The 23648-nt window shown below is 70.0% G+C and overlaps 3 protein-coding genes across 5 annotated transcripts in view; 2 read left to right on the top strand and 1 right to left on the bottom strand.

Annotated features, from left to right (window-relative positions):
• PIP5K1A (phosphatidylinositol-4-phosphate 5-kinase type 1 alpha) overlaps positions 1–493 on the top strand; it is a 10456-nt gene extending 9963 nt beyond the window's left edge. The window contains exons 12-13 of the mRNA XM_039910857.1: positions 14–83; positions 218–493. Of these exons, the coding sequence (XP_039766791.1) occupies positions 14–83; positions 218–493 (346 nt within the window). The remainder of the gene's footprint in view (positions 1–13; positions 84–217) is intronic.
• Positions 494–7995: 7502 nt separating this feature from the next.
• Positions 7996–12517, top strand: ZNF687 (zinc finger protein 687). The gene is made up of 10 exons (XM_039910856.1): positions 7996–8481; positions 8539–8667; positions 8995–9876; positions 9981–10159; positions 10286–10462; positions 10579–10741; positions 10871–11230; positions 11343–11455; positions 11651–11777; positions 11876–12517. The coding sequence occupies exons 1-10, from the start codon at positions 8062–8064 to the stop codon at positions 12338–12340; spliced, it is 3015 nt and encodes a 1004-aa protein (XP_039766790.1). The 5' UTR covers positions 7996–8061; the 3' UTR covers positions 12341–12517.
• Positions 12518–13187: 670 nt separating this feature from the next.
• Positions 13188–19876, bottom strand: PI4KB (phosphatidylinositol 4-kinase beta). Of its 3 annotated transcripts, XM_029056246.2 has the most exons (12): positions 19578–19876; positions 17423–18221; positions 16646–16690; positions 15529–15756; positions 15186–15413; positions 14971–15080; positions 14777–14881; positions 14536–14659; positions 14127–14392; positions 13918–14050; positions 13667–13787; positions 13188–13404 (listed from the first exon to the last, which is right to left on the bottom strand). In XM_029056246.2, the coding sequence occupies exons 2-12, from the start codon at positions 18200–18202 to the stop codon at positions 13223–13225; spliced, it is 2322 nt and encodes a 773-aa protein (XP_028912079.1). In that variant the 5' UTR covers positions 18203–18221; positions 19578–19876; the 3' UTR covers positions 13188–13222. The 3 variants fall into 3 exon arrangements, with proteins under 3 accessions (XP_028912079.1, XP_028912080.1, XP_028912081.1); XM_029056247.2 differs by lacking the exon at positions 16646–16690 and having other exon boundaries at positions 19578–19875; XM_029056248.1 differs by lacking the exon at positions 19578–19876 and having other exon boundaries at positions 14127–14278; positions 17423–17961.
• Between the last annotated feature and the right edge of the window lie 3772 nt (positions 19877–23648).

Below are 23648 nucleotides of genomic sequence, written 5' to 3'. Positions count from 1 at the left end.
GACTCCCCCGCAGAGTTCGGCCAAGGCAGAGGCGGCCGACCTGGACCCGAGCAGCGCCTATGGACACGTCCGACCCCGTCAAGGTTGAGGACCCCCGCCCCCCGGAAAGCGGGCCCCGGCTTCTCCGACAGCGGGGGCCTTGGCGGCGGGTGGGCACGGGGACTCGGGGACCCGCCGGCCCCCCAGACCGAACCGGTTGCCCTCCCGCCCCCCGCAGGAGGAGGACGACTACGACGTGATGCAGGACCCCGAGTTCCTGCAGAGCGTCCTGGAGAGCCTGCCGGGCGTGGACCCCAACAACGAGGCCATCACGCAACGCCATGGGCTCCTCGGCTCGCAGCCCCCCAAGGCGGCAAGAAGGACGGCAGGAAGGAGGACGACGAAGACGAGGAGGAGGAGGAGGAGGAGAAGAGAAGGAGTGAGACGGGAGGGGAGGGTGGGGCGCTCGGGCAGAGTGGAGCCCATAAAGCCACAGCTTCCTTCACCTTGGTGAGGGTCGTGGTGGCCGGCAGGGGGCGTCTGCGGGGGGATGGGCGGCCGTCTCCAGCCCCGCGGCACGGGGCTAACTTGCGCGGAGCCCACGTTGCTCCCCTCCCCCCCAACCCCCACCCCCCTCGGGGAACACCCAGTACATTGGCGACCGACCCCTGATCAATCCATCGATAGCATCGGCGCTCCTACCCGGCGTCAGAGGGGACGGTGGCGGTCAGTGGGCTACGGTCCAATCCATCCCATCAATCCGAGGTATTTACCGAGCGCCCACGAGAGCCTAGGGTACAGATCGCTCGGATCTGGTGCGCACTTACTGTGCGCGGAACACCGTCGCCGAGCGCTTGGGAGAGGACGGTACAACAGAGTGGCTGGTCACGTTCAGTTGCCCCCAAGGAGCTTACGGTCTAGAGGGGAAGAGAGAAGTCGCTTAGAAATCAGTGATGTCTGGGGGGGAAGAGAGAACGGAAGGACGGAGACGCGAGTGCCGAGGGGTGGGTAGCGAAACGCTCAGAGGCCGCGGATCCCAGGGCGTTGGTTGGCCACGGAGGAGGGCGGGTTTAGTCGGGGAAGGCCTCTGGGAGGAGATGTGGTTTTTAGGAGACTTGGAGGGGGCGAGGGTGGCGGTCCGTCGGCTACGGAGAGGGAGGACGGTCCAGGCCGGAGGCAGGACTTGGGCCGGGGCTCGGTGGCCAGGTGGACGAGATGGAGGCCCAGCGAGGCAGGTTGGCTCTAGGGGAGCGGAGTGCGCGGGCCGCTTTGGAGGAGAAGAGGAGCCAGGTGAGGTAGGGGTGGGACGAGGGACGGAGGGCTTTGAAGCCAAGGGTGAGGAGTTTCTGTTGCTGTGGAGGTGGATGGCAACCACTGGGACGGTTCTTGAGGAGGGGGCCGGAAACGTGGGCTGAACGTTTTCGAAGAAAAATGATGCGGGCAGCAGACTGAAGCGTGAACTGGAGTGGGGAGAGAGACAGGAGGCAGGCAGGTCGGCGAGGAGGCCGATGCCGTAGTGGGAGGTGATCTGGGATCCCGTGGCCCTCGAGGACCCGACGGACTAGTGGCCGGGGGGAGGGGGAGGCCGACTCTGTGATCGACCCCGGCGCGTGAGCGAGGATGAAAGCCGCGAGGGCACGGATGGAATCCCCGGGGCCGCGCCCGCCGTCCGCCCTGGACGTGGCTTCCCACCCTTGCCCATCCAGGCCCCTTGCCCCCTGCTCGCTCGCTCGCTCGCTCTCTGCCAGCCTTTAATTTGTCTCCCTCCTCGCCCACCCCACCCGTCCCTCCGGCCCGCCGCCTTCCCAGTACTGATTCGGCCGGCCGGAGAGGCCTTGGACGTCGTCCCCGCCCGTGGGGAACTGACCGTCCCCGAGCAGGGGCCAAGCGAGAGATGGGGACGCAAGTGCTGCGGCAGGAAGGGAGAGGCGAGGGGTCTAACGGTTGTGGCTCCTGGTCCCCCGGCAATACCCCCCCACTCCCCCCATCCCTAGTTCTAATCCTGGTTCTGCCATGTGACCTTGGGCCAGCCACTTTCCTTCCTCTGTGCTTCTGTTCCCTCACCTGTCAAATGGGGATTAACACTGTGACCCCCCGATGTGGACAGGGACTATGTCCAACCCCATCTGCTTGTATCCACCCCAGCGCTTAGCCAGTGCCTCGCTCATAGTAAGTGCTTAACAAATGCCATTATCATTGTTAGCATCATCATCGAACGTCCGCAAAGGCCTCCCCAAACCCACCTTTTCAGGACACCTCCCCTAATTCAGTTGTTCTCCCCCCTTCATCCCCACCCCGGCACCCGTAGGTGGCCCTCAAACGCTTGACCTCTTTTCCCGGTCCAAACCCTGGCTCTCGGGGGCCACGGGGCGTCTCCGGCCGCTCCCGGGCGACAGCCGCCCGGTACGGGAATGTCTCACGTCGTACCGTGTACTCGGCGCTCGCTCGGGGCAGGGTAGAAGCAGCTTGGCCTAATGGAAAGAGCGAGGACCTGGGTTCAAATGCTGACTCTACCACACGCCTGCCGGGGGACCTTGGGTGAGTCACTTCACTTCTCTGGGCCTCGGTTCCCACATCTGTCAAAGGGGGAGTAAGATTATGTAACTATGTGGACGTGGCCCGTGTCCAACCTGACGATCCCGTGTCTAGGGTTTAGTTCCTGGCACAGAGTAAGTGTTTAACAGATAGCACAAAAAAAAAGCGTACTGAGTGCTTGGGAGAGGGCGGTAGCGTCGACGGACACGATTCCCCCCACCCGACCTAGGCTGTAAGCTCGTCGGGGGCCGGGAGTGTGATTTATCATCGTACGGCCCTCTCCCACGGTGCTTAGTCCAGCGCTCTGCACGCAATAAGGGCTCGGCAGATACGATTAATAATGTTGGTATTTGTTAAGCGCTTACTATGGGCCGAGCACTGTTCTAAGCGCTGGGGTAGACACAGGGGAATCAGATTGTCCCACGTGGGGCTCACAGTCTTAATCCCCATTTTACAGATGAGGTCACGGTGCCTCAGTGAAGTTAAGTGACTTGCCCAAAGTCACACAGCTGACAAGTGGCCGAGCCGGGATTTGAACCCATGACCTCTGACTCCAAAGCCCGGGCTCTTTCCACTGAGCCACGCTGCTTCTCAATTGATCGAGTGATCGATTACTCGAGTACGATTGATTGAACGAGTGATCGCAACGGGGCCCATGGCATTTTTCCACGCATCCACCCTCGCTCCCTCTCACTGCGGTTCAGGAGCTGAGCGCAGCAGAAGTTACTCAGTGGCATTTCTTGAGCACTTAGCGTTGGCGGAGCGCCGTAACGAGAGAGGGAGAGTAGAACAACCGCGCCAGAAAGTGTCGACACGCTCCCAGGGAGCTGACAGGTTGGAAGGGAAATCCGTTACCGATGTGTGAAATTCCAAGCGCTTAGTCCAGTGCTCTGCACATAGTAAGCGCTCAATAAATACTAGTGAATGAATGATTCTTGTACCCAGCCCCCCTCGTAGAGCGTGAGCCGGTGGTCGGGGGTGGTTCTCAACATCCTGAATTAGAAGCGGCGGGGCTCAGCGGGAAAGAGCCCGGGCCTGGGAGTCCGAGGGGGTGGGTTCGAATCCCCAACTCGTCAGGCGGGTGCCCGCGGGCCAGGCATGTCACTTGTCCGCGCCTCAGTGACCCCATCTGGAAAGTGGGGATTGGGGGCCGGGAGCCCCGCGCGGGGTTCGAAGGGCGCTCGGCGCCTAGTAGCGCCGAGAAGCAGCGTGGCTCAGTGGAAAGAGCCCGGGCTTGGGAGTCAGAGGTCATGGGGTCGAATCCCAGCTCTGCCACCCGTCAGCTGGGTGACTTTGGGCAAGTCACTTCACTTCTCAGTGCCTCAGTTCCCTCATCTGTCAAATGGGGATGAAGACTGGGAGCCCCACATGGGACAACCTGATTGTCTCCCCCTGTGTCTCCCCCAGCGCTTAGAACAGTGCTCGGCACAGAGTAAGCGCTTAACAAATCCCAACATTATTAGTAGGCGCCCGACACGGACCGCGCCGAGTAGGGTCAGGACGGCCGGGGGAGCGCGCCGACGTGGAGGGGGCGCGCGGCGGTGACGTCACGCAGGCGGGGCGCGGCCGAGCGCCAGCGCGTTCCCGCCCCACGCGGACGGCGCCGCGCCGCGCCCCGCCCCGCCCCGCCCCCTCCAACGGCCTTCTACATCCGGGTCCCGCTCGGGGGCGACGAAGCGCTTCTCCCCCCCCCTCCGCCCCCCCGCGCCCGGCTCCGCCAATGGGAAGCGTCCGGCGCTCGGCTCATCTGCATAGCGAGGCGCGGGGCGGCCCCGCGCGCCTCCGCCAATCGGCGCCCGAGGGGGGCGGGGCCGGCCCGGAGCGACGGCCGCCTCGCCCAATCGGGGCCCGGCGGGCGGGGCGGGCGGGGCGGCCCCTCCCGAGGCCCCGGCTCCGGCGCCCCACCGGCGCCCCCGGGGGGGGGGAGGGCGGAGGCCGCCGCGCGAGCGACGGCGGCGCCGGCCAACGGCGGGTAGGCGGGGGCGGGGCGGGCGCCCGAGCGGCGGCGGGAAGGGCCAATCGGGGGCGCGGGCGGCGGCGGCCCGGGCGGAGGCCCGCCCCCCCCCGCCCCCACCCCGGGGGGGGGGGCAGCGCGGCGGGGGCCGCGGGGGGAGGAGGAGGAGGAGGAGAGAGGTGGCCGGGCCGAGAAGCAGGAAGTAGCGGCGGCGGCGGCGGCGGGGCCGAGGCGGAGCCCGAGCCTCAGCCCCAGCCCGGCCCGCGGACACCGACCCCACCGGCGCCCGCTCCGGGTAAATACCCCCCTCCCCTCCCCTCCCCTCCCTGCGGCCCCGCCCCCCCCGGGGTGGCTGGTTCCCGCCCCTCCCCCACCCGGGTAAATACCGGCCCCCGCGGGGCAGCCCCCTCCCCCCGCCCCCGGGGAAATAAATGCCATCCCGGACCCCGGGGGGGGGGGGGAGAGCCCCTCTCCGGCCCCCCCGGGGAAATCCCGCCCCTGCCGCCCCTCCCCCCACCCCCCTCGTGCTGAACAAATGTCCCCGTGTCGTGTCCCCCCCGCGGACACACACATACACACGCGGGCGCGCGCCGAGCCACTGTCCACCCCGAAGGGGGCCCGACGGCTCCCCCCCTCCCCCCATAACCGCCCCCCCTCCCCCCCGGTGCCGGTGGGTCCCCCCCACCCCGGTCCCCGTCCCCGAAGCGTCGGTGCGGCGCCCGCCCCGGGACCGGCAGTGTCCGGGCCCCCGACGGGCTCCTCTCCGTGTCGCAGGCCCATAAATGAGTCCCCGCCTCCTCCGGGGGCCGGGGGGCCGGGGGGACCGGAGGGACCGGGACGGGGAAGGGGGAAGGGGTGAGGGGCGGCCGCCACCTAAGATGGTGTCCGGGGGCGGGGCGGGCGGGCGGCTCCAGCCTGCGGGGCCTCCCCGCCGCGCGGACGGACCGGCGGACCGACGGACGGACGGACGGACGGACAGCGGCCTGGGGTTCCGTCGGTGTCCCCTCCCCTCTCCGCTCCCTCCTCCGCCCCGGTCTCCTCTCCCCCCGCTGCGGGCGTCCACCTCGGAGATGGGCACAGAGACAGGCAGAGACAGAGAGACAGCGAGACAGCGGCCGGGGACGAGACGTGGAGCCCGGCCCGGCCCGGGAGACCGGCCCGACCCCAAGACTCCCAACTCTCCTTCTTTCCTCGCCCTCCTTCCTGTCCTCCCCTTCTTCCTTCCTTCCTTCCTCCCTCTCTCCCTTCCTCTCCCGCCCCCCGCCCAGGTTCTTTGCATATTAATGAAGAGCCAACAGCCCGAGGCCCCCCCGGGCCTCAGTTTCCCCGCCCGCCCGGGGGAGGGAGAGGCTCCCCTCCCCCTCCGGCCCTGCCCGGACCAGATGGTGGACGCTTAATTCTCCAAAGCTGGTCCGGCGGCGGGGGGGGGGCGGGAACGTGGCCCCCAGAGCCGGGGCGGGGAGTGGGGGGCGGCCGGGGTGGTCGGGTCTCAGCAGAGGGACGGGCAGGGCCTGGCGCTCTTTCCCTTGGGGTGCCCGCCTCTCTCTCCCTCTAGTCTCAGCCGGTCCCCGCTCTCCGGATCCCTCTGCCCCGTCAGGGTCTCTCCCCTCGGCCTCTCTCTTTCCCTCTCCGCCCCTCGGTGCCCTTTCCTCCCGACGGCATCCGTTAAGCGTTTTCGGCCACCGGTCTAAAGGCCGGGGTGGCCGGACGGTAACGGGGCCGGGCGCGGTCCCCGTCTCACGGACGGGGGAGCCGAGGCCCCGCTGCCTCTCGGGCGGTCTCCGTTCCCGGCTCTCTCCGTCCGTCTCCGGGTCTCCGGCGAGCGACGTGGCCTGGCGGCGAGAGCCCGGGCTCGGGAGTCGGAGGACGCGGGTTCTGATCCCGACTCCGCCGCTTGTCAGCTGGGTGACCTTGGGCGAGCCACGTAACTTCTCTGCGCCTCAGTTACCTCATCTCCAAAATGAGGTTGAAGACTGTGAGCCCCACGTGGGGCAACCCGATCAGCTCATGTCTGTGCTTGGCACAGAGTGAGCGCTTAACAGCTACCCAGATTATGAGTAGTAATAGTAGTAGTATTAGCTCTGGGTCTCATTGATTCACAGCATCTCTCCGGTCTCTGCGTTTCCGTTCCCCAGCTTTGGGTCTCTCCGACGATCTCGGTGTCTCCGCCGCCACTCTCTGGGTCTCCGGTGCCCCGGTTCCGGTCTCTTTGCCGCGCGGCGTCTCCCCTCCGTCTCTCGGCTGGTGTGCGGGTCTTGGTTCTTGTGTCTCTCCTCTCTGTTCTCTGTCCGTCTCTGTGTTTCTCGTCCCTTGGTTCTGGGTCTCTCTGCCCTTCGGTGTCTCTGTTTCTCCGTCGGTCTCTGAAGGTTTCCCTGCCTCTGGGTCTCTCTGACCCTCAGGGTCTCTCGGTTGGTCTCTGGGTCTCTCCACCCCCTCAGTGGTTCAGCCGCGTCTCTCGGTTGACCTCTGTTCCCCGGGCCGTGGGTCTCTCTGCCCCCTCAGGGTCCCTCCCGTCTCTCATTTGCTTGGCTCAGTGGAAAGAGCATGGGCTTTGGAGTCAGGGCTCATGAGTTCGAATCCCAGCTCTGCCACTTGTTGGCTGTGTGACTGTGGGCAAGTCACTTAACTTCTCTGTGCCTCAGTTCCCTCATCTGTAAAATGGGGATTAAGACTGTGAGCCCCACGTGGGACAACCTGATTCCCCTATGTCTACCCCAGCGCTTAGAACAGTGCTCGGCACATAGTAAGCGCTTAACAAATACCAACATTATTATTATTATTATTATTATCATTTGGTCTCTGGGTCTCTCTGCACCCCCCCCACCCCCCGGCCTCTCCGCTCCGTCATTCTTCCCCCTCCTGTGGGTCTCTGCACCTCGGTGTCTCTCCCCTCGCTGTCTCTTCCCCTAGCGCTGGGTCTCTCCCCTCTGTCTCAGTCGATCTCTGTCCCCCGGGCGGTCGGCGTCTCCACCCTCCGGTGTCTCTCCTATCTCGGTCGGTCTCTGTTCTGCCGTGGGTCTCTGTGCCTCGGTGTCTCTCCTCTATCTCGGCCAGTCCCCGTGTCCCCGTTCCTCCCGCCGCGGGTCTCCGCGCCAGCTCCGGGGCTCTCTGGGCCCGTGTCTCTCCTCTGCCTCTCAGCCGGTCTATGTATCTCTCTCTGGTGACCCTCCTCCGTCCGGTCTCACTCTTCAGGACCCCGGGTGATCCCGGGGTCCCGTCCCGCCCCCACCTCCCCGTCCCCTCCTGGACCCTCTGGCAGCCAGCCCCCCTCCCCCCCTCCCCCTCACCACACCTGCTTAATCTCGGGCCTCATCAGGCAGTGGATCAGTGGAATTGCTGGGGGCCTACTCTGTGCGGAGCGGAGCGCTGAACCGGACCCTTGGGGGAGGACGGTGGTGTCCGTAGACGCCTGAGGGAGGACGGTGGTGTCCGGAGGGGCGATCCTGGCCCTCAAGCAGCTGGCGATGCTTCTCCCCGCCCCCCCGCCCCCCCCGGCCACAAGGCCTGGGGTCTCTGCGGGCCAGATCCGTCCGGACCGTAAGTCCCCCGTGGGCAGTAGAGCGCTCGCTCCGGATGTAGTAAGCGCTCGCTCAATGCCGTCGATTGACGGGCTGCGGCCCGTGGGGCCTGTCCCCCGACCCCGCCGGCCTGACCTCTCTGCCGGACCCCGGGGTGGTCATCCCCTTCCGTCCCGTCCTCTCTCCCCTCCGCCCAGGCCCCGGGCCCCCGGCCCCGCCATGGGGGACATGAAGACCCCGGACTTCGACGACCTGCTGGCCGCCTTCGACATCCCGGACATCGACGCCAACGAGGCCATCCACTCGGGCCCCGAGGAGGCGGGCGAGGCCCCGGCGAAGGCGGAGCCCGGCGGCGGGGGGGCGGGCGGGGGCGAGGCCACCGACCCCGGCCTGCCGCCCCCCGACATCTCGGCCGTCAGCGTCATCGTGAAGAACACGGTGTGCCCGGAGCAGCCGCCCGCCGAGCCGCCCGCGCCGGGGGCCGGCGGGGAGGGGGCCCGGCCGGGCCCCCCCAGGGAGGCCGGCGGCGGCGCCGGCCCCCGCCTCCTGCAGAACGGCTTCGGCGGGCCCGACCCCCCGCCCGGCCCCCGCTCGCCGGCCGACGACGACGACGGCTGGAAGGCCCCCGAGGGCCCGGCCGCCCCGGGGCCCCTGGACCTGTTCGCTCACTTCGAGGCCAAGGCGGAGCCCGCCTCCCCGCCGGCCCGGGGGGCCCCCGGACCCCCGCCCGCCCTCCCCCCGCCCTTCGGGGCCGGGCCCTCCCCGCCCCGGGTCGAGCCGGGCTCCCCCGCCCCGGGGCCCCCCGCCTGGCCCCCCGCACCGGGCCTCCGGGCCAGCCCCCCGCACCCCCCCAAGGACGAGCCCGGGGCCTCCCTCGGCGACGAGGTCCGGGGGCGGGGTGACCCGGAGGGCGACCCCGAGGGCGGCGGGGGCGAGGAGGAGGAAGAGGCGGCGGGGGCGGCCGGCCCCGGGGAGAACGGAGAGGCGGGGGCCGGGGCCGGGGGGGAGGTGCCCGGGGGCGCGGAGGCCGGGGAGGAGGGGGCGGGGCGGAGCGCGTCCAGCGGGGCGGAGGGGGCCGACGAGGACAGCAACGCCGACTCGCCCGGCTCGGCCCGGCTCCTCAAGGTGCGCATCAAGACCGTCAAGACGTCCTGCGGGAACGTCACCCGCACCGTCACCCGCGTGCCCCCGGCCCCCGGCCCCCCGGCGGGCAAGGCCGCCGTGGTCGTGCCCGTCGTCCCCGTCGTCCCGCCCAAGGCCAACGGGGCCCCGGTGGTGCGGGTGCAGCCAGCCCGGGGGGCGGGCGGGGGGCCGGGGGGCGGGGGGCCGCCCATCTCGCGCTCGCAGTCGAGCCTGGTGGAGGCCTTCAACCGCGTCCTGAACAGCAAGAGCCTCCTGCCGGTCTACCGGCCCAACCTGCGGCCGCCGGCCGAGGCGGGGCTGGCCCTGCCGCCCCTGGGCTACCGCTGCCTGGAGTGCGGGGACGCCTTCTCGCTGGAGCGCAGCCTGGCCCGCCACTACGACCGCCGCAGCCTGCGCATCGAGGTCACCTGCAGCCACTGCACGCGCCGCCTCGTCTTCTTCAACAAGTGCAGCCTGCTGCTGCACGCCCGCGAGCACAAGGACCGCGGCCTGGTCATGCAGTGCTCCCACCTGGTCATGCGCCCCGTCGCCCTGGACCAGATGGTCGGGCGCCCGGACGTGGCCGCCGACGCCTCGGCCGGGACCCCCGCCGAGGCCCCGCCGTCCGCCCCCTCCTCCTCCTCCGTCCCCTCCGCCGCCTACACCTGCTTCCGCTGCCTGGAGTGCAAGGAGCAGTGCCGGGACAAGGCGGGCATGGCCGCCCACTTCCAGCAGCCGCCCGCCGCGGGGGCCGCCGCCTCGGCCACGGTGAGGGCGGGGGGGCGCCGGGGGGCCGGGGGGGCGGGGCGGGGCCCGCGGGGGAGCCTCCCCGGCCGACGGCCCCGGTCCTCCCCTCCCCCCGCCGGCCGCAGGTGTGCCCCACGTGCCCCATGATGCTGCCCAGCCGCTGCAGCTTCGGCGCCCACCAGCGCATGCACAAGAACCGCCCGCCCCACGTGTGCCCCGAGTGCGGGGGCAACTTCCTGCAGGCCAACTTCCAGACCCACCTGCGGGAGGCCTGCCTCCACTTCGCCCGCCGCATCGGCTACCGGTACGGCCGGCCCGCGAGCCCCCGGGGTCCCGCCGGCCGCGCCCCTCCCCCGCCCGCGGGTCCGGCCCCTCCGCCCGGGCCGGGGTCCTGAGGCCGTGCGCCGCTGCCGTTCCTCCCCCCCCCCAGCTGCCCGAGCTGCGCCGTGGTGTACGGAGGGGCCGGCTCCATCAAGTCGCACATCCAGACGGCCCACTGCGAGGTGTTCCACAAGTGCCCCGTCTGCCCCATGGCCTTCAAGTCGGCCCCCAGCGCCCACGCCCACGTCTACACCCAGCACCCCGGCTTCAGCAACCAGCAGGCCAAGTGAGCGGGGGTGGGCGGCGGGGGGGGGGAGGCCGGGAGGGCGCCGGGGGCGGGGGGCCCGGCCGGTCCTGACCCGGGGTCGTCCCCCTCCCCCCCGCCCCCCTTCCCGGCCCCAGGCTGATCTACAAGTGCGCCATGTGCGACACCGTCTTCACCCACAAGCCCCTGCTGTCGTCCCACTTCGACCAGCACCTGCTGCCCCAGCGCGTCAGCGTCTTCAAGTGCCCCTCCTGCCCCCTGCTCTTCGCCCAGAAACGCACCATGACGGAGCACCTCAAGGTGGGGGCGGCCCCGGGGGCCTGATGGGGGGGGCGGGCGGGAACGGGGGGCCCGGGGAGGCGGACCCCTCCCCGCGTCCTTCCCACGCCCCCCGCCGACCGCCGCCCGTGGCGTCCCCTGTGCCCCCAGAACAGTCACCAGGCGTCGCGCGTGGGCGAGGAGGGCGCGGCCAAGGGCGCGGGGGCCCCGCCGCAGCCCAGGCCCGAGCCCGCGGAGCCGCCGGTCGTCACGCGGGCCGGGCCCTCCGACGAGTCGTCGACGTCCTCGGAGGAGGAGGAGGAGGAGGAAGAGGAGGAGGAGGAGGAGGCGCCCAGCTCCCCCGACCCGCCCCGGACGGCCAAGCGGGCGCGGCGCGGGGAGCCGCCGGGGGCGGCGCGGGCCGGGCGGGGGGCGGGCGGGGGCGCCGGGGGCTGGACCTGCGGCCTCTGCCAGGCCTGGTTCCCCGAGCGCGACGAGTACGTGGCCCACATGAAGAAGGAGCACGGCAAGGTGGGGGACTCGGGGGGCGGGGCCCGGGAGGGGCCCGGGGGGGGCCGCTGAGGCCCATCCTGACGGTGGCGCTTTTCCCCACCCGACCCCCTCGGCCCCGCCGCGTGCCCAGACGGTGAAGAAGTTCCCGTGCCGCCTGTGTGAGCGCTCCTTCTGCTCCGCCCCCAGCCTGCGGCGCCACGTCCGCGTCAACCACGAGGGCATCAAGCGCGTCTACCCCTGCAGGTGCCCGACCTCCCGCCCCGGGACCCCCGCCGCGCCCGTTCCCCCCGCCCCCCCGCCGCCCCTCCAGCCGGGCCCCTCCCCGGCCCCCCGCCCCGGGACCCCGCCTCCCGGCCGGGCCCCTCCCCTCCCCGCCCCGCGGGCCCCCCGCCGCCGGCGCCCCCAACGCCCCCCGTCCGCCCCGCGGTGCCCCGGCAGGTACTGCACCGAGGGCAAGCGCACGTTCAGCAGCCGCCTGATCCTGGAGAAGCACGTGCGCGTGCGGCACGGCCTCCAGCCCGGCACCCCGCCCCGCCCCGCCCTGGCCCGCGCCCCCGCCCCCCAGGTAAGGGGGCCCGACGGGGAGGGGGCGGCGGGCGGAGGGACGGCGGGCGGCGCCCCGCGCCCGTCCGCCTGACGCGGCCTCCTCGGGCCTCCCCCCCCCAGGCGGGCGCGGGGCCCAGGCAGCGGCGCGGGCCGGCGTCCTCGGACTCGTGCGGCGAGGAGCCGGACAGCACCACGCCGCCCGACAAGCCCCCGCGCGGGCCCCTGCGCTGCCGCCGCTGCGGCCACGGAGCCCCCGGCCCCGCCGAGCTGCAGGCGCACGTGGCGCAGGCCCACGGCGGCGGGGGCGGGCCCGGGCCCCAGCAGTGCTCGGACTGCGGCCTCTGCTTCGCCTCCCCCGGCTCCCTCAGCCGCCACCGCTTCATCAGCCACAAGAAGAAGCGGGCCCCGGGGGGGCCCGACCCCGAGGACCGGGGCTCCCCGCCGTCCCCGCCGCCGGGGTCCGGCCTGGCCTGCGAGGTCTGCGGCCAGAGCTGCGACAGCCCCCTGCGCCTCAAGACCCACTTCCGCACCCACGGCATGGCCTTCATCCGCGCGCGCCAGGGGGGCAGCGGCGACAGCTAGTCGGGGCCCCCCGCCCCCCGTGGAGCCGAGCCGGGGTCACCGGCCCCCGCCCTCTCGGACGCGCGCCCGCACGCGGCCCCTCCACCCCCGGACCCTCGCCCGGCCCCCTCCCCCACAGTGCCTTTCACTCGTCTTCTCAGTTTTGCAGAAACTCCACGGGCCGGGTGGGGGGTGGGGGGGTGGGGCGGGACGGGGTGGGTGTGGGGGGACCAGACCCGGCCCGCGCCCGCCTCCGTCCGCCGGCGGGGAGGGGGCGGGGGTCAGGGTCCAGGCTCTCAGGGAACCTTTATTCTTGTAGTAATAATGAGAGAGATGAGAAGAATAATATTAATAGCCGGAAGGGGTGTGTGACGCCGACGGGGTTGGGGGGGGGGGGGGGGTTGGGGGGCGCCCCCATTAAACTGCTAGTGGTCTAAGCCCGTCCCGCCTCTGTCTGTGTGGGCTGCCGGAGGGGCGGGAGGGGCGTTGGGGACGGGAGGAGACGTGCGGCTGGCTAACTAAGGATTTTATTTCAAACCCAAACCGGAGAGGGGGGAGAATTTAAAAAAAAAAAAAAAAAAAAATACAGGTGCAGGGGGTGGGCCAGGTGAGGAGACTCCCCCCTCCCCCCTTACCCCCCACGGCCAAGCGTCTCCTCCCCTGCCACGTTCAAGGGGCTGGGACCGGGGTGGAGGGGGTGAGGCCGGACAGATTCACACACCACCCCCCACCCCACCCCCCGCAGTCCCTGCAGCAGGGGAAGCGCCAGGCCTCCCCCCTCGCCCCCCCACCCCGCCCCGAGAGTTCCCGCGGGTCCATCCGGCCCCGCCCGGCCGGCCCGGCCCGCCGCGGGGAAGCGGGTCCCAGGGTCCGGCCGGCGGGAGGGCGGGTGGGGGAGGGGGGCTACATGATGCCGTTGGTGAGGTACTGGAAGCCGTCGTAGAGCTTGGTGGTGAGGGAGCGCACGCTGCCGTCCACCATCTGCTCCACCAGCAGCTGCAGCTGCTCCTCCGTCATGCTCATGTGGAAGCGCTCCTTCAGGGTGCGGATGGTGCTCGAGCCGTGGAAACAGGGCAGCTGCGAGCCTGCCCGCCGCACGGGGGGGTGGGGAGGGACGCGGGGGGCGGGGAGGGAGGGTCAGGCCCGGGCCTCAGCCTCCTCCTCATCCCTAAAACGGGGAATCCCCCTGACCGCGCCCCAGCCTCTCCTCCCTGTCCAGGACCAGCGCCCGGCGGGGGGCCGGGCCCACGGGAAGCGCCCGACCGGCGGCACGGTCGGCAGCGAGGAGAGGGGAGGCCGGCCCCGGGGGGGGGGTCCCGCCACCCTCCGACCCCCGCCCCGGCCCACCTTGCTGCATGATCTCGACGATCTGCACGACGCGGTCCATGTGCTTGCGGGCGGCGATCAGCCCCTGCAGCATCAGCATCTTGTAGTAGTTGAACATGTCGCCGTCCAGGCCGCCCATCACCTACAAGGGGAGGGGGCGGGACTCAGGGAGGGACGCCACCCCCCCACCCGCTCACCGCCACCGCCATACACACAAACACACATCCGCAGGCGCGGGCGCCCCCAGATCTGCCCCCCGGCCCCCAGCTCACATCCACAAACTCGGGGGTCAGCTTGAAGGCGGACGTCTCGAAGCCGAGGTTGCGGGGGGAGCTGGACAGGATGAAGCCGAAGTCGATGTGGATGATGTGGCCCTCGGCGTCCAGCAGGATGTTCCCGTTGTGCCTGGGGCGGGGAGGCCGGGGTCAGGGCGGGGGGGGGTCCGGGGGGGCGGGGGGGGGAGGGCCGGAGCCGGCCTCACCTGTCCTTGACCTGCAGCAGGTAGCAGACGAGGCAGTAGCCGGCGCAGCTCTGGACGAAGTTGCGCTGGGCGGAGAGGAAGGCCTCGGTGGTGGGGCTGCCGTGCTCCTGCAGGAAGTAGTGCAGCAGCGACAGCTGCGACTGCTTCTTCACCTGGTGGATGGACACCGCGTTGACCACGGGCTCGATCATGCCGCTGTCGGCCGAGATCACCAGGATCTTGTAGGGTTTGATCCACAGCGGCACGCGCTCCTGCTCCCAGATGGACTGCGGGAGGGCCGGGGGCCCGGGGAGGACAGCGGGGAGGGGAGAGAGGCGTCGGTGCTCGCCCGAGGGCCGCGGGCGGCCCGGCCGCGCCCGCCCCGCCGCGTCCTCCCCCCCGGCCCCCCGCCCCCGGGCCCGGAGCCTACCTGCAGCTGTTTGAGCACCTGGAAGGCCAGCAGCTCCTGCCGCAGGTCGTCCCCGCACTTGACGATGACGGACAGGAGGCGCCAGCTGGGGAGGTGGCCGTAGGGGGAGCCCTCGCGGATGCGCCTGAGGGAGCGGCCCCGGGGGGCGTCAGCCGGGCCCCCCCCGCCCCCCCAGACCCAGCTCCGACCCGGCGGGGGCCGCCGCCGCCGCCGCCCCCCCGCGCCGTCCCGCCACGCTCACCGCACTTTCTCCTGCCACGGTTCCTTGAGGGCCACGGCCGAGGGGTCCTCCGGGTCCCGCTTGAAGGTGGTGGGCGTGTGGGCCAGCTGCTCCGAGAGGCGCCGCCTGCACGGGCCCGGTGGTCAGGGTCACCCTCGCCCCCCTCCTCCCGCCCGGGAGCCCGCCCCGCCGGCCCGGGGCCGCCCGCCGGAGACCTGATGTCGCCGGCGGCGATGAACACGGGCTCTTTGCTCTCCAGGCTGGTGATGCTGTCCACGGAGAACTGGGAGATGTTGTCGCAGCTGCTGGCGTGACCCTCCGGGAGCTGTGGCCCGGGGGGACAGGGGCGGAGACGGTCACCCTGGGTCCGCCCGGCCGGGCTCGCGCCGCCCCCGGCCCCCGACCCTCCCCTCGCCGCCGCCCCGGGCACCTCCACGTGCAGCTCGCCGATGTCGTCCACGGACCAGGCCTCGTCGTCGTGGTCGTAGTTGGGGACGGTGGTGAAGCCGCCCGTCCGCTGCTCGTGGACCACGCCGCAGTCCGGCAGATTCTCCACCGACCGCGTGCTCCGGATCCGGTTCTCGGGGATCCGGGCCGGGACGCTGGCGGCGTCGAAGTTTTCACATTCCAGGACTTCCACGTAGATCAGGTAGGGAGCCTGCGGGGCGTGAGAGGGGGCGGTCTCAGGGCCGCGCCGGTCAGCGGGCTCCCCCTCCGGCCCCTCCCCTGCTGCGCCGCGTGTCGTCCGTCCCCCCGCCCCCCCCGGCCCCCACCTTGTCCTTGGAGTTGAGGACGACGGCCTGCGTGTGGGGCACCCGCACGACGTGGTGGTCGAAGCCGGCGGTGGGCAGCCAGACGCGGGCGGGCAGCTTGTGGTTGAGCAGCGACAGCTCGGAGATGAGGCGCTGCGTCTTCTGCTCCTTGGTGGGCAGCGTCGCCAGCCGCTTGCCGATGGCCATGAGGGACTTGATGAACTCGCGCTCGGGGGCCAGGCGGACGGGCTGGCGGGGGGCGGGGGGGTGAGGGAAGGGAGGGCGTGTCGGCGGGGCCGGCCGGCGGGCGACGGGCACCGCACCGGCCCCCCGCCCCCTCACCGGCGTCCCGGCTCGTGAAGCGGCACCATGCGGGAGGAGGGGCGGCGGACCCCCGGCCCCCCTCGGATCCTCGGTCATCCCCCCGCTTTCGGCCTCACCCCCTCCGGCCCGTACCCCCGTGGGCCGGGAACGCGTCTGCCACCTCCGCTGTCGGCCGCCCCCCCAAACGCCCCCGACAGTGCTCTGCACGCAGCAAGCGCTCTATAAACACCGCGGATGACCATCCCGCCCCAACGCCCCCATCCCAACTGGCGAGTGCTCCCTCAAGCGTAGCCCCGCTCCCTCCCACCGCAGCGACGGCCTCGTCGATGGAGCCGGAGAGTGGCACGTCGGAGGTGCGGGGGTGTCAGGGGACCCACCCCTTCACCCAGGCAGGGGCAGCACAAGACGTGGCCCCGCGTGGGCAGGCGACAGTGGCGGGACGGGGAGGGCTGATTGGCCTATGCGCTCCAAAAGGGGTCGGGGGAGGGACTGATTGGAATCCCCGTCTCCCCCCGCCCCCGCAAATCAACCCTAAAAATCATCGTCCCACCCCAACGCCCACAGCATTTCCTCTCGCTCCGGGCCGGGGGTCGGCGGGTCGGGGGTGGGTGGTCAATGAGGACACGGCAATTTCTAAGGTAGAGACCGGGCCCAGCGTCCCGAAAGCAGGCCGCGGGCAGGACGGCCCCGGGGGGCGTCCGCGGTCCGGGCGGTCGGGGCGGGGACGCGGGGAGAGGAAGTGCTGTGGGGGGGCGGGGGTGGCCGGGGGTTGCGGGGAGTCAGCAGCCCCCCAGCCCGGCCGGACCCCACTTACTGAGCTGAATGAATTATCAACGCTCTCGGCGCTGGAGGAGAGCGCCTGGGGGTGGGGAGACAGAGACACAGAGAGAGAGGCCTCTGTTTAGCCGGGGGGTGGGCCTGGGGCCGGGGGGGGCGGGGGGAGCTCCTCTCGAATAGGCCCCGCCCCCAGGAGAGACTCGGCCCCCACCTCTCCGCCCGCCCCGCCCCCCGGCCCCAGGGAGACACTGAGTCAGCCCGGCCCGGGCTCCCTCGACTTCTCAGTCCGGCCCACCCGGGCCCGGACCCAGATTTCTCAGTACAAAGGTTGCGGGCGGGGAAGATCCATCCCACATCGGAGCCCGTCGGGGGCGAGGTGGGGGGCCCGGGGTCAGGCCCGGGAGGAGGCCCCGGGGTGCGATCCAGCCCCCAGAGCTGGCAGGGGCGGCCCGGGCGGGGACCCCAGTGGGTCACCAACGCCCCTTCCCCGCAGGCCCTCCGTCCGCCGGGCTCGGGCAGGACGCCAGGGGCGGCGGGGTCAGGGCCGGGGCGAGTCTCGTCTCGCCCCGAGATAAAGGCGGCTCGTTGTCGCCCACGGCCCCCCGGACACGTCGTCCAGTGGGACGGCGGCCACGGGCCGAGCCCAGTCCCGCCCCCTCGCACGCACACACGCACGCACGGACACGCGGTGCCCACTCGCTCCCCCTCCCCAGTCTCCCCACCCGAGTCGGGCTGGGGGGGTGTCCCCGGGGACGCAGCGTCCCCCCCACATTCTCCCCCACGAGAGGGCACGAAGCCCCCCGCCTCCGGTCACCTCGTCCTCGGGCTCGACCCTGGGGTTGCTGGCCGTGCGCTTGAGGCCGCCCGCGCCGCCCAGGCTGGCTCCGACCGTGGCGTCCGACTTGGAGCGCTGGTGGGTGCGGCGGGACGGGGAGAGGCCGGCGTCGGGGGGCTGGCGGCGGCGGGGTGGGGGGCGCAGCTCGTCCGAGAGGATGAGGCGGCGCAGCTTGGTGCCGCGGGAGTGGCGCTGGGCGGAGATGTGCATGTCGGAGGCGTAGGCGGCCAGCAGCAGGGCGCAGCGCAGCGAGAAGTCCGTGCTGAGCCGGCAGCGGTGGACCACGTAGGGCCGGACGGCGTCGCCCACCCCCTCGCCCATGTGCACGTACATGTTGAGCAGCTGCGGCAGGTAGAAGTCCACCTCGTCGTCGGCGAAGCAGAAGAGCCGGTTGCCGATGTAGGCCTGGACCCCGGGCTCCTTGGACTTGTACAGGTACGAGATGGCCATGGACACGTCGAACAGCTTCGACTCGAAGAGCCGCAGCAGCCACGACTGCCGGCCGGCGGCGGGGGGCGGGGGGCCGGCGGCGGCGGAGGGGGGCGGCGGCGGCGGCGTGGCCGCGGCGGGCCGGGGCCCGGGGGCGGGCGGCCCCCCGTCCAGCGAGAGCTTGGCCCGCTCCAGGACCTGGCGGCAGGCCTTCTGGGCCACCTCGGGGTCGATGAGCGCCAGCTCGCCCGCGCCCTCCGAGATGACGCCGAGCGGGGACCCTCCGGGCGGGGCGGGGGGCGGCGCCGGCTCGGACGCCGGGTCCCCCATGGCCGGCGGGGCGTCTGCGCTGGGGAGAGGCGAGAGGGCCGGCTGTCAGCGCCCGCTCCCGGGTGGGGCGCGCCCCCGTCCCCGGGGCGCCCACCGAGGACGGGGTAGGCCGAGGGAGAGTCGGGGGGGCGGAGAGCTGGGGGGCCGTCGTGGCCCCACCGCCGGGACCCTCCTCCCTCGGCTGCCCTCCGGAGATGCTGGCGGCTCCCTGGGGCGGGGGGGGGGGGGGTCTCTCTCTGTCTCTGACGCCTGCACCCACACGTCCACCCGCACACACACAGCATCCTCCTCCCACCCCGGAGCCGGCCGGACGGGCGGCAAAGAGAAAAGTCATTGCCCCTGAGAGGGGACCCTGGGGGTGGGGGGCACACGGCTGGTCGTCAGGGTGGGGACCGGGCCTGGACGGACACCGGGGCGACCCCGTCCTCCTTCAATCTAGCTTCGTTCCTCCCCCCCGGCAGCTGTGAGCCGGTGTCCCCTAGGGGTGCCTCCGCTGTCCCCCGACCCCGCCCCGCCGGGGGCGAGTCAGCGGGGCTCCGGGAGGGGGGTGGTGGTGGGGGGGCCGGGATTGGGGTGGGAATGACGGGACCCCGGACCCCCTCCCACCAACCCGGGGGGCTGCGGCTCAGAAAGGTTGCGCTGCGGGCTGTCCCCAAACCGGGGACAGCGGATAGGGGCAATGGGGGCGCGGGGGGGGGGGGGGGGGGGGGAGCCGTCTCCCCCCCCCCATTTTTACCCCAGGGAATCACACAGGCGCACACACGCCCACGCCCACGCGCTCATGGGGTGAAGCCCAACTCTTCGTGTGGAGGGGGGCGGGGCGGACACGCAGGCTCCCCGCGCCCGACCCCCCCCCCCCGGTCACAGACACGCAGACACACACACACACACACACACACACGCAGACCTACAGAGAGAGGCGGGCCGGCGCCCCCCGTCCCGCAGCCCCCGCCGATCCTCGGCCGGGGCCGGTCCTGGGCGGGGGTCTGCGGGGGGGGCCGCCTCTCCTCGCCCCCCCTCCTCCCCCCGGGGCCGAGACCCCCCCAGGCCGCGGAGAGTGCGGGAGCGGAGGCCGGGCCGGAGGGAAGGGGGAAGTCGGGGGACCCCGAGGGGGCGGGGAGGAGCCTCGGCCGGGGGGAACTCGCTCAAACTCCCGGCCCGGGGACGGACGGACAAGTTGGAGGGGCCCCGGGGGCGGCGGAGGAGACGCCCCCGCGGCCCGGGGCCGGGGCCGGGGCCGGGGCCGGGGGGGAGGCGGGCGACCATCACGACGGCACGGGGGCGGCGGGGGAGGGGAAGCTCGTGCACCGGGAGGAAGCAGGGCTTTGCGGGGCCCCGGGCGGGGAGGGGGAGGGGAGGGGAGGGCTCGGCTCACCTGAGGCCGGGGACGGAGGTCGGAGGTCGGAGGTCGGGGGTCGGGAGTCGGGAGTCGGGCCGGCTCGGACGCGGCCTCAGCGGCCCGAGGGGGAGAAGGGGAGGGGAGAGGAGGAGGAGGAGGAGGAGGGGCGGTGTGGGTGTCGGGGCTCCATGGGCCGCCCCCGCCTCACTGACAGCGGCGGCGGCGGCGGCGGCGGCGGCGGGAGGAGCAGCGGGAGGAGCGGCGGGAGGAGCAGGAGGAGCGGGAGGCCCCCGGCTCCGGGGCTGCCCTCCGCCGCGCCTGCGGGGGCCTCTTCACGCCCGACCCCGCCGCCCCGGGACCCCCCGCCGGGGACCGGCCCCCGCCCCCCGGGACCCCCGGGACCCCCCGCCCGCCCCCCGGGACTCCCCCCTCCGTCCGCCGCCGCCGAGGACCCCGCGCCCCCCCAGGCATCTACGGGGCCGGGCCGGGCTGCCCGACGCGATGCCTGATCGGAAGGGAAATTCAACCCCTCCCCCCGGGCAGGCGGGCCCACTGACGTCACCGCCGGGGGCGGGGCCTGAGCCCGAGGGGCGGGGCCGGCTCCGGAGGGGGCGGGGCCACAAGAGGCCCAACAGTCCTAAGCCCGCTACCGGACGGCCGCCTAAGCCCGGAGCACCGGACCCCCTTGCCCCAGGTCACCCACCCGGCGGGCGGCCGGGGGGAGGATTAGAACCCAGGCCCTCCAGCCTCGACGCCTCTCCGACGAAGAGGGCCGGGCCGCGCCGCCCCGCCCCGCCCCGCCTGACCTCTCCCTGCAGCCGGAGGGATGGAGGTTAGACCTTGAGAGGAGGTCCAAAGTATCACTGTGGGGGAAGAAGGGAGGCCAGAGAGGGACGGGGGACTTGGTCAAGGGGGTGGGACTCTCCGTCTTTCTCTCTTCCTCGCTCTCACCTCTCTGCCCTTTTTCCTGCCATCCCCCAGGCCCTGTTCCTCCCCACCTCAGTTATTTAAAAAATAAAACCCGCAAAAGGTCTGATATTCGTGAGGCGCTTACTGTGCGCTAGGCACTGTAATGATGGTAATGATAATGTTGGTGTTCGTTAAGCGCTTACCGGGTGTCGGGCACTGTTCTAAGCCCTGGGGTGGACACAGGGGCATCGGGTTGTCCCACTGGGGGCTCACGGTCTTCATCCCCATTTTACAGATGAGGGAACTGAGGCGCAGAGAAGCGAAGCGACTCGCCCGAAGTCGCACAGCTGATAGGTGGCGGAGTTGGGATCGGAACCCGCGACCTCCGGCTCGCCGGCCCGTCCTCTTGCCACTGAGCCACGCGGCTTCTCTAAGAGGCGCCCTAAACGCTGGGGTAGACACGAGCTATTCGGGTTGGACAAAGTCCGGGTCGCCTACGGGCCTCACGGTCTTAATCTTCATTTTACGGATGACAGAACCGAGGCCCGGAGAAGTAAAGTGATTCTCCCCAGGTCACACAGCAGACAAATGGCAGAGCCGGGGTTAGAACCGGGTCCTTCCTTCTGACTCCCAGGCCGGGCTCCATCTCCTAGGCCACACCGCTTCTCACCTTCCCCCTTTTTTTTTCCCCTTTTTTTTTTAACGTGGTTATGTACGTGCTACGTGCCAGGCACTGTACTAAGCGCTGGAGTAGATATAGGATAATCTGGTGGGCCCCAGTTCATGTCCCAAGTGGGGCTCGTAGTCTTCATCCCCATCTGTTATACCGGACCTCTCCCAAGCCCTTAGCAGAGTGGTCTGCCCACAGTAACCGCTCCATAGATACGACTGGCTGACTGCCATTTTACAGATGAGGTCACCGAGGCACGGAGAAGTTGAGTGGCTTCGTCCAGGGTCACTCAGCCGACAAGTGGCGGAGCCAGGATTAGAACCCAGGCCCTCTGGCTCCCGGGCCGGAGTTCTTTCTACTAGGCCACGTTGTTTTTCACTTAGATCCTTCCCTCTGCCTGGGACTCCCTCTGGCCCGTTGATAATAACAACTGTGATATCTGTGACCACTGATAATATCGATCGATTGATTCATTAAGTGCTTATTACGCAGCAAGCACTGCATTAGTCTCTGGGGTAGATATAAGACAATCAGGTCCCACATGGGGCTCAGAGTCTAAGCCGGAGGAAGGACAGGTATTTTATCTCCGTTTTGCAAATGAGGGAACTGAGGCCGCAGAGAAGTTAGGCGACTTGCCCCGGGGATGGAGCCGGGATTAGAACCCAGGTCCTCTGCCTCCCAGGCCCGTGCTCTGTCCACTAGGCCAAACTGCTTCACCTAATAAGATGAATAATAATAAGAGCTGTGGTACTTGTACTTGTAAAGCCCTTACTAGGTGAGAAGCACTGCTCTAAGCACTGGGGGAGATACCAGAGCATCAGGTTGGACACAGGGCCTTGTCCCACATGGGACTTAGAGTCTTCACATGAGGAAACTGAGGCGCAGAGAAATGAAGCGACTTGCCCAGGGTCACACAGCAGACAAACGACGGACCCAGGTCCTTCTGACGCCCGGGGTCCGGCCACCGGGCCACGCTGCTCGCCCCAGCTCTCCCCCATCACCCTCCCGCGATCCTCCACTTCCAGAAAGCCTTCCGTGACTGCCGGCCACTTCCCCAGCTTCTCCCCTCAACACCCGAGAGCCCGTGCGGTGATCACGTAGCTCCGCTCACTGCCCATTCTGTTTCTCGTCGTCTGACTCCGCACTTCTTCCTTTTCACTCGTGGCCTGTTGGGCAATCGGTGCCTACCCATGTCCCCCGTTAGACCTTCAGCTCCTCGCGGGCAGGAAATGTTGTGTGTGACTTCCGTCGTGTCTCCCAACTGCCCGGAAGGGAACGCCGCTCCCGGTAGGGGCCCAACCCGGGAGGTGGCCGGTATTAGAGCGGGTGCAATGAGAAGCAGCGTGGCCTAGGGGCTAGAGCCCCTGCCTGGGAGTCGGAAGGACCTGGGTTCTAATTCCGGCTTCGCCACTCGTCTCCTGAGTGACCTAGGGCAAGCCATTTCACTAGAAATGACTTCTAGACGTCCCCTTCTAGACTGTGAGCCCGTTGTGGGCAGGGGTTGTCCCTTTGTTGCTGAATTGTACTTTCCAAGCGCTTAGTACAGTGCTCTGCACCCAGTAAACGCTCAATAAATACCATCGAATGAATTGAATGAACGAACAGAAGCGTTCGATGGTATTTATCGAGCGCTTACTATGTGCACAGCACTGCACTAAGCGCTTGGAATGTACAATTCAAGCAGCAAGGTGTAGCGGAGACAGCACAGACCTGGGAGTCGGAAGGTCACGGGTTCTAATGCCGGCTCCTCCACTTGTCCGCTGTGTGACCTTGGGCAAGTCACTTCACTTCTCTGGGCCTCAGTTACCTCATCTGGAAAACGGGGATTGAGACTGTGAACCCCATGTGGGACAGGGACTGTGGTCCAACCCCATTTGCTCGTAACCCACCCGGCACTCAGTACGGTGCCTGGCACATAGCGCTTAACAAATACCATAACTGTTATTATTATTGTTCTCTGGGCCTCGGTTGCCTCATCTGGAAAATGGAGATGAAGGATCGGCACGGTCCGAGGGGCTTAACCGTCACCCTCACCTACACGTAACCCTTTCCTCCACCTCCGCCCCAATCTCATCTATCTCATCACCCGCATCCTGCCTCTGGCCTGGAACGCCTGCCCTCCTCCTACCCAGCGGACCGCCGCTCTCCCCGCCTTCAGAGCCTTACAGAAGGCCCGTCTCCTCCAAGAAGCCTTCCCTGACTGAGCCCTCTTTTCCTCTTCTCCCACTCCCTTCTGCGTCGCCCCGATCTGCTCCCTTTATTCACCACCCACCAACCCAGCCCCGTGGCCCTTATGTCCACATCTGTCATTGATTTATTTCTATTACTGTCTGCCTCCCCCCACCCCAGACTGTAAGCTCGTTGCGGGCAGGGACTGGGTCTCTTTATTGTCATATTGTGCTCTCCCAAGTCTGTATTCATAATTTATATTACCGTCTGTTTCTCCCTCTAGACTGTAAGCATGCTGTGGGCAGGGAATGTCTGTTATATTGTTCTCTTGTACTCTCCCAAGCGCTTAGTACTTACAC

The sequence above is a fragment of the Ornithorhynchus anatinus genome, chromosome X5 (assembly GCF_004115215.2).
Source record: "Ornithorhynchus anatinus isolate Pmale09 chromosome X5, mOrnAna1.pri.v4, whole genome shotgun sequence".
NCBI lineage: Eukaryota > Metazoa > Chordata > Mammalia > Monotremata > Ornithorhynchidae > Ornithorhynchus > Ornithorhynchus anatinus.
Note: the sequence above shows the minus strand (reverse complement) of the source record. Positions and strands in the feature narration are given on the sequence as shown.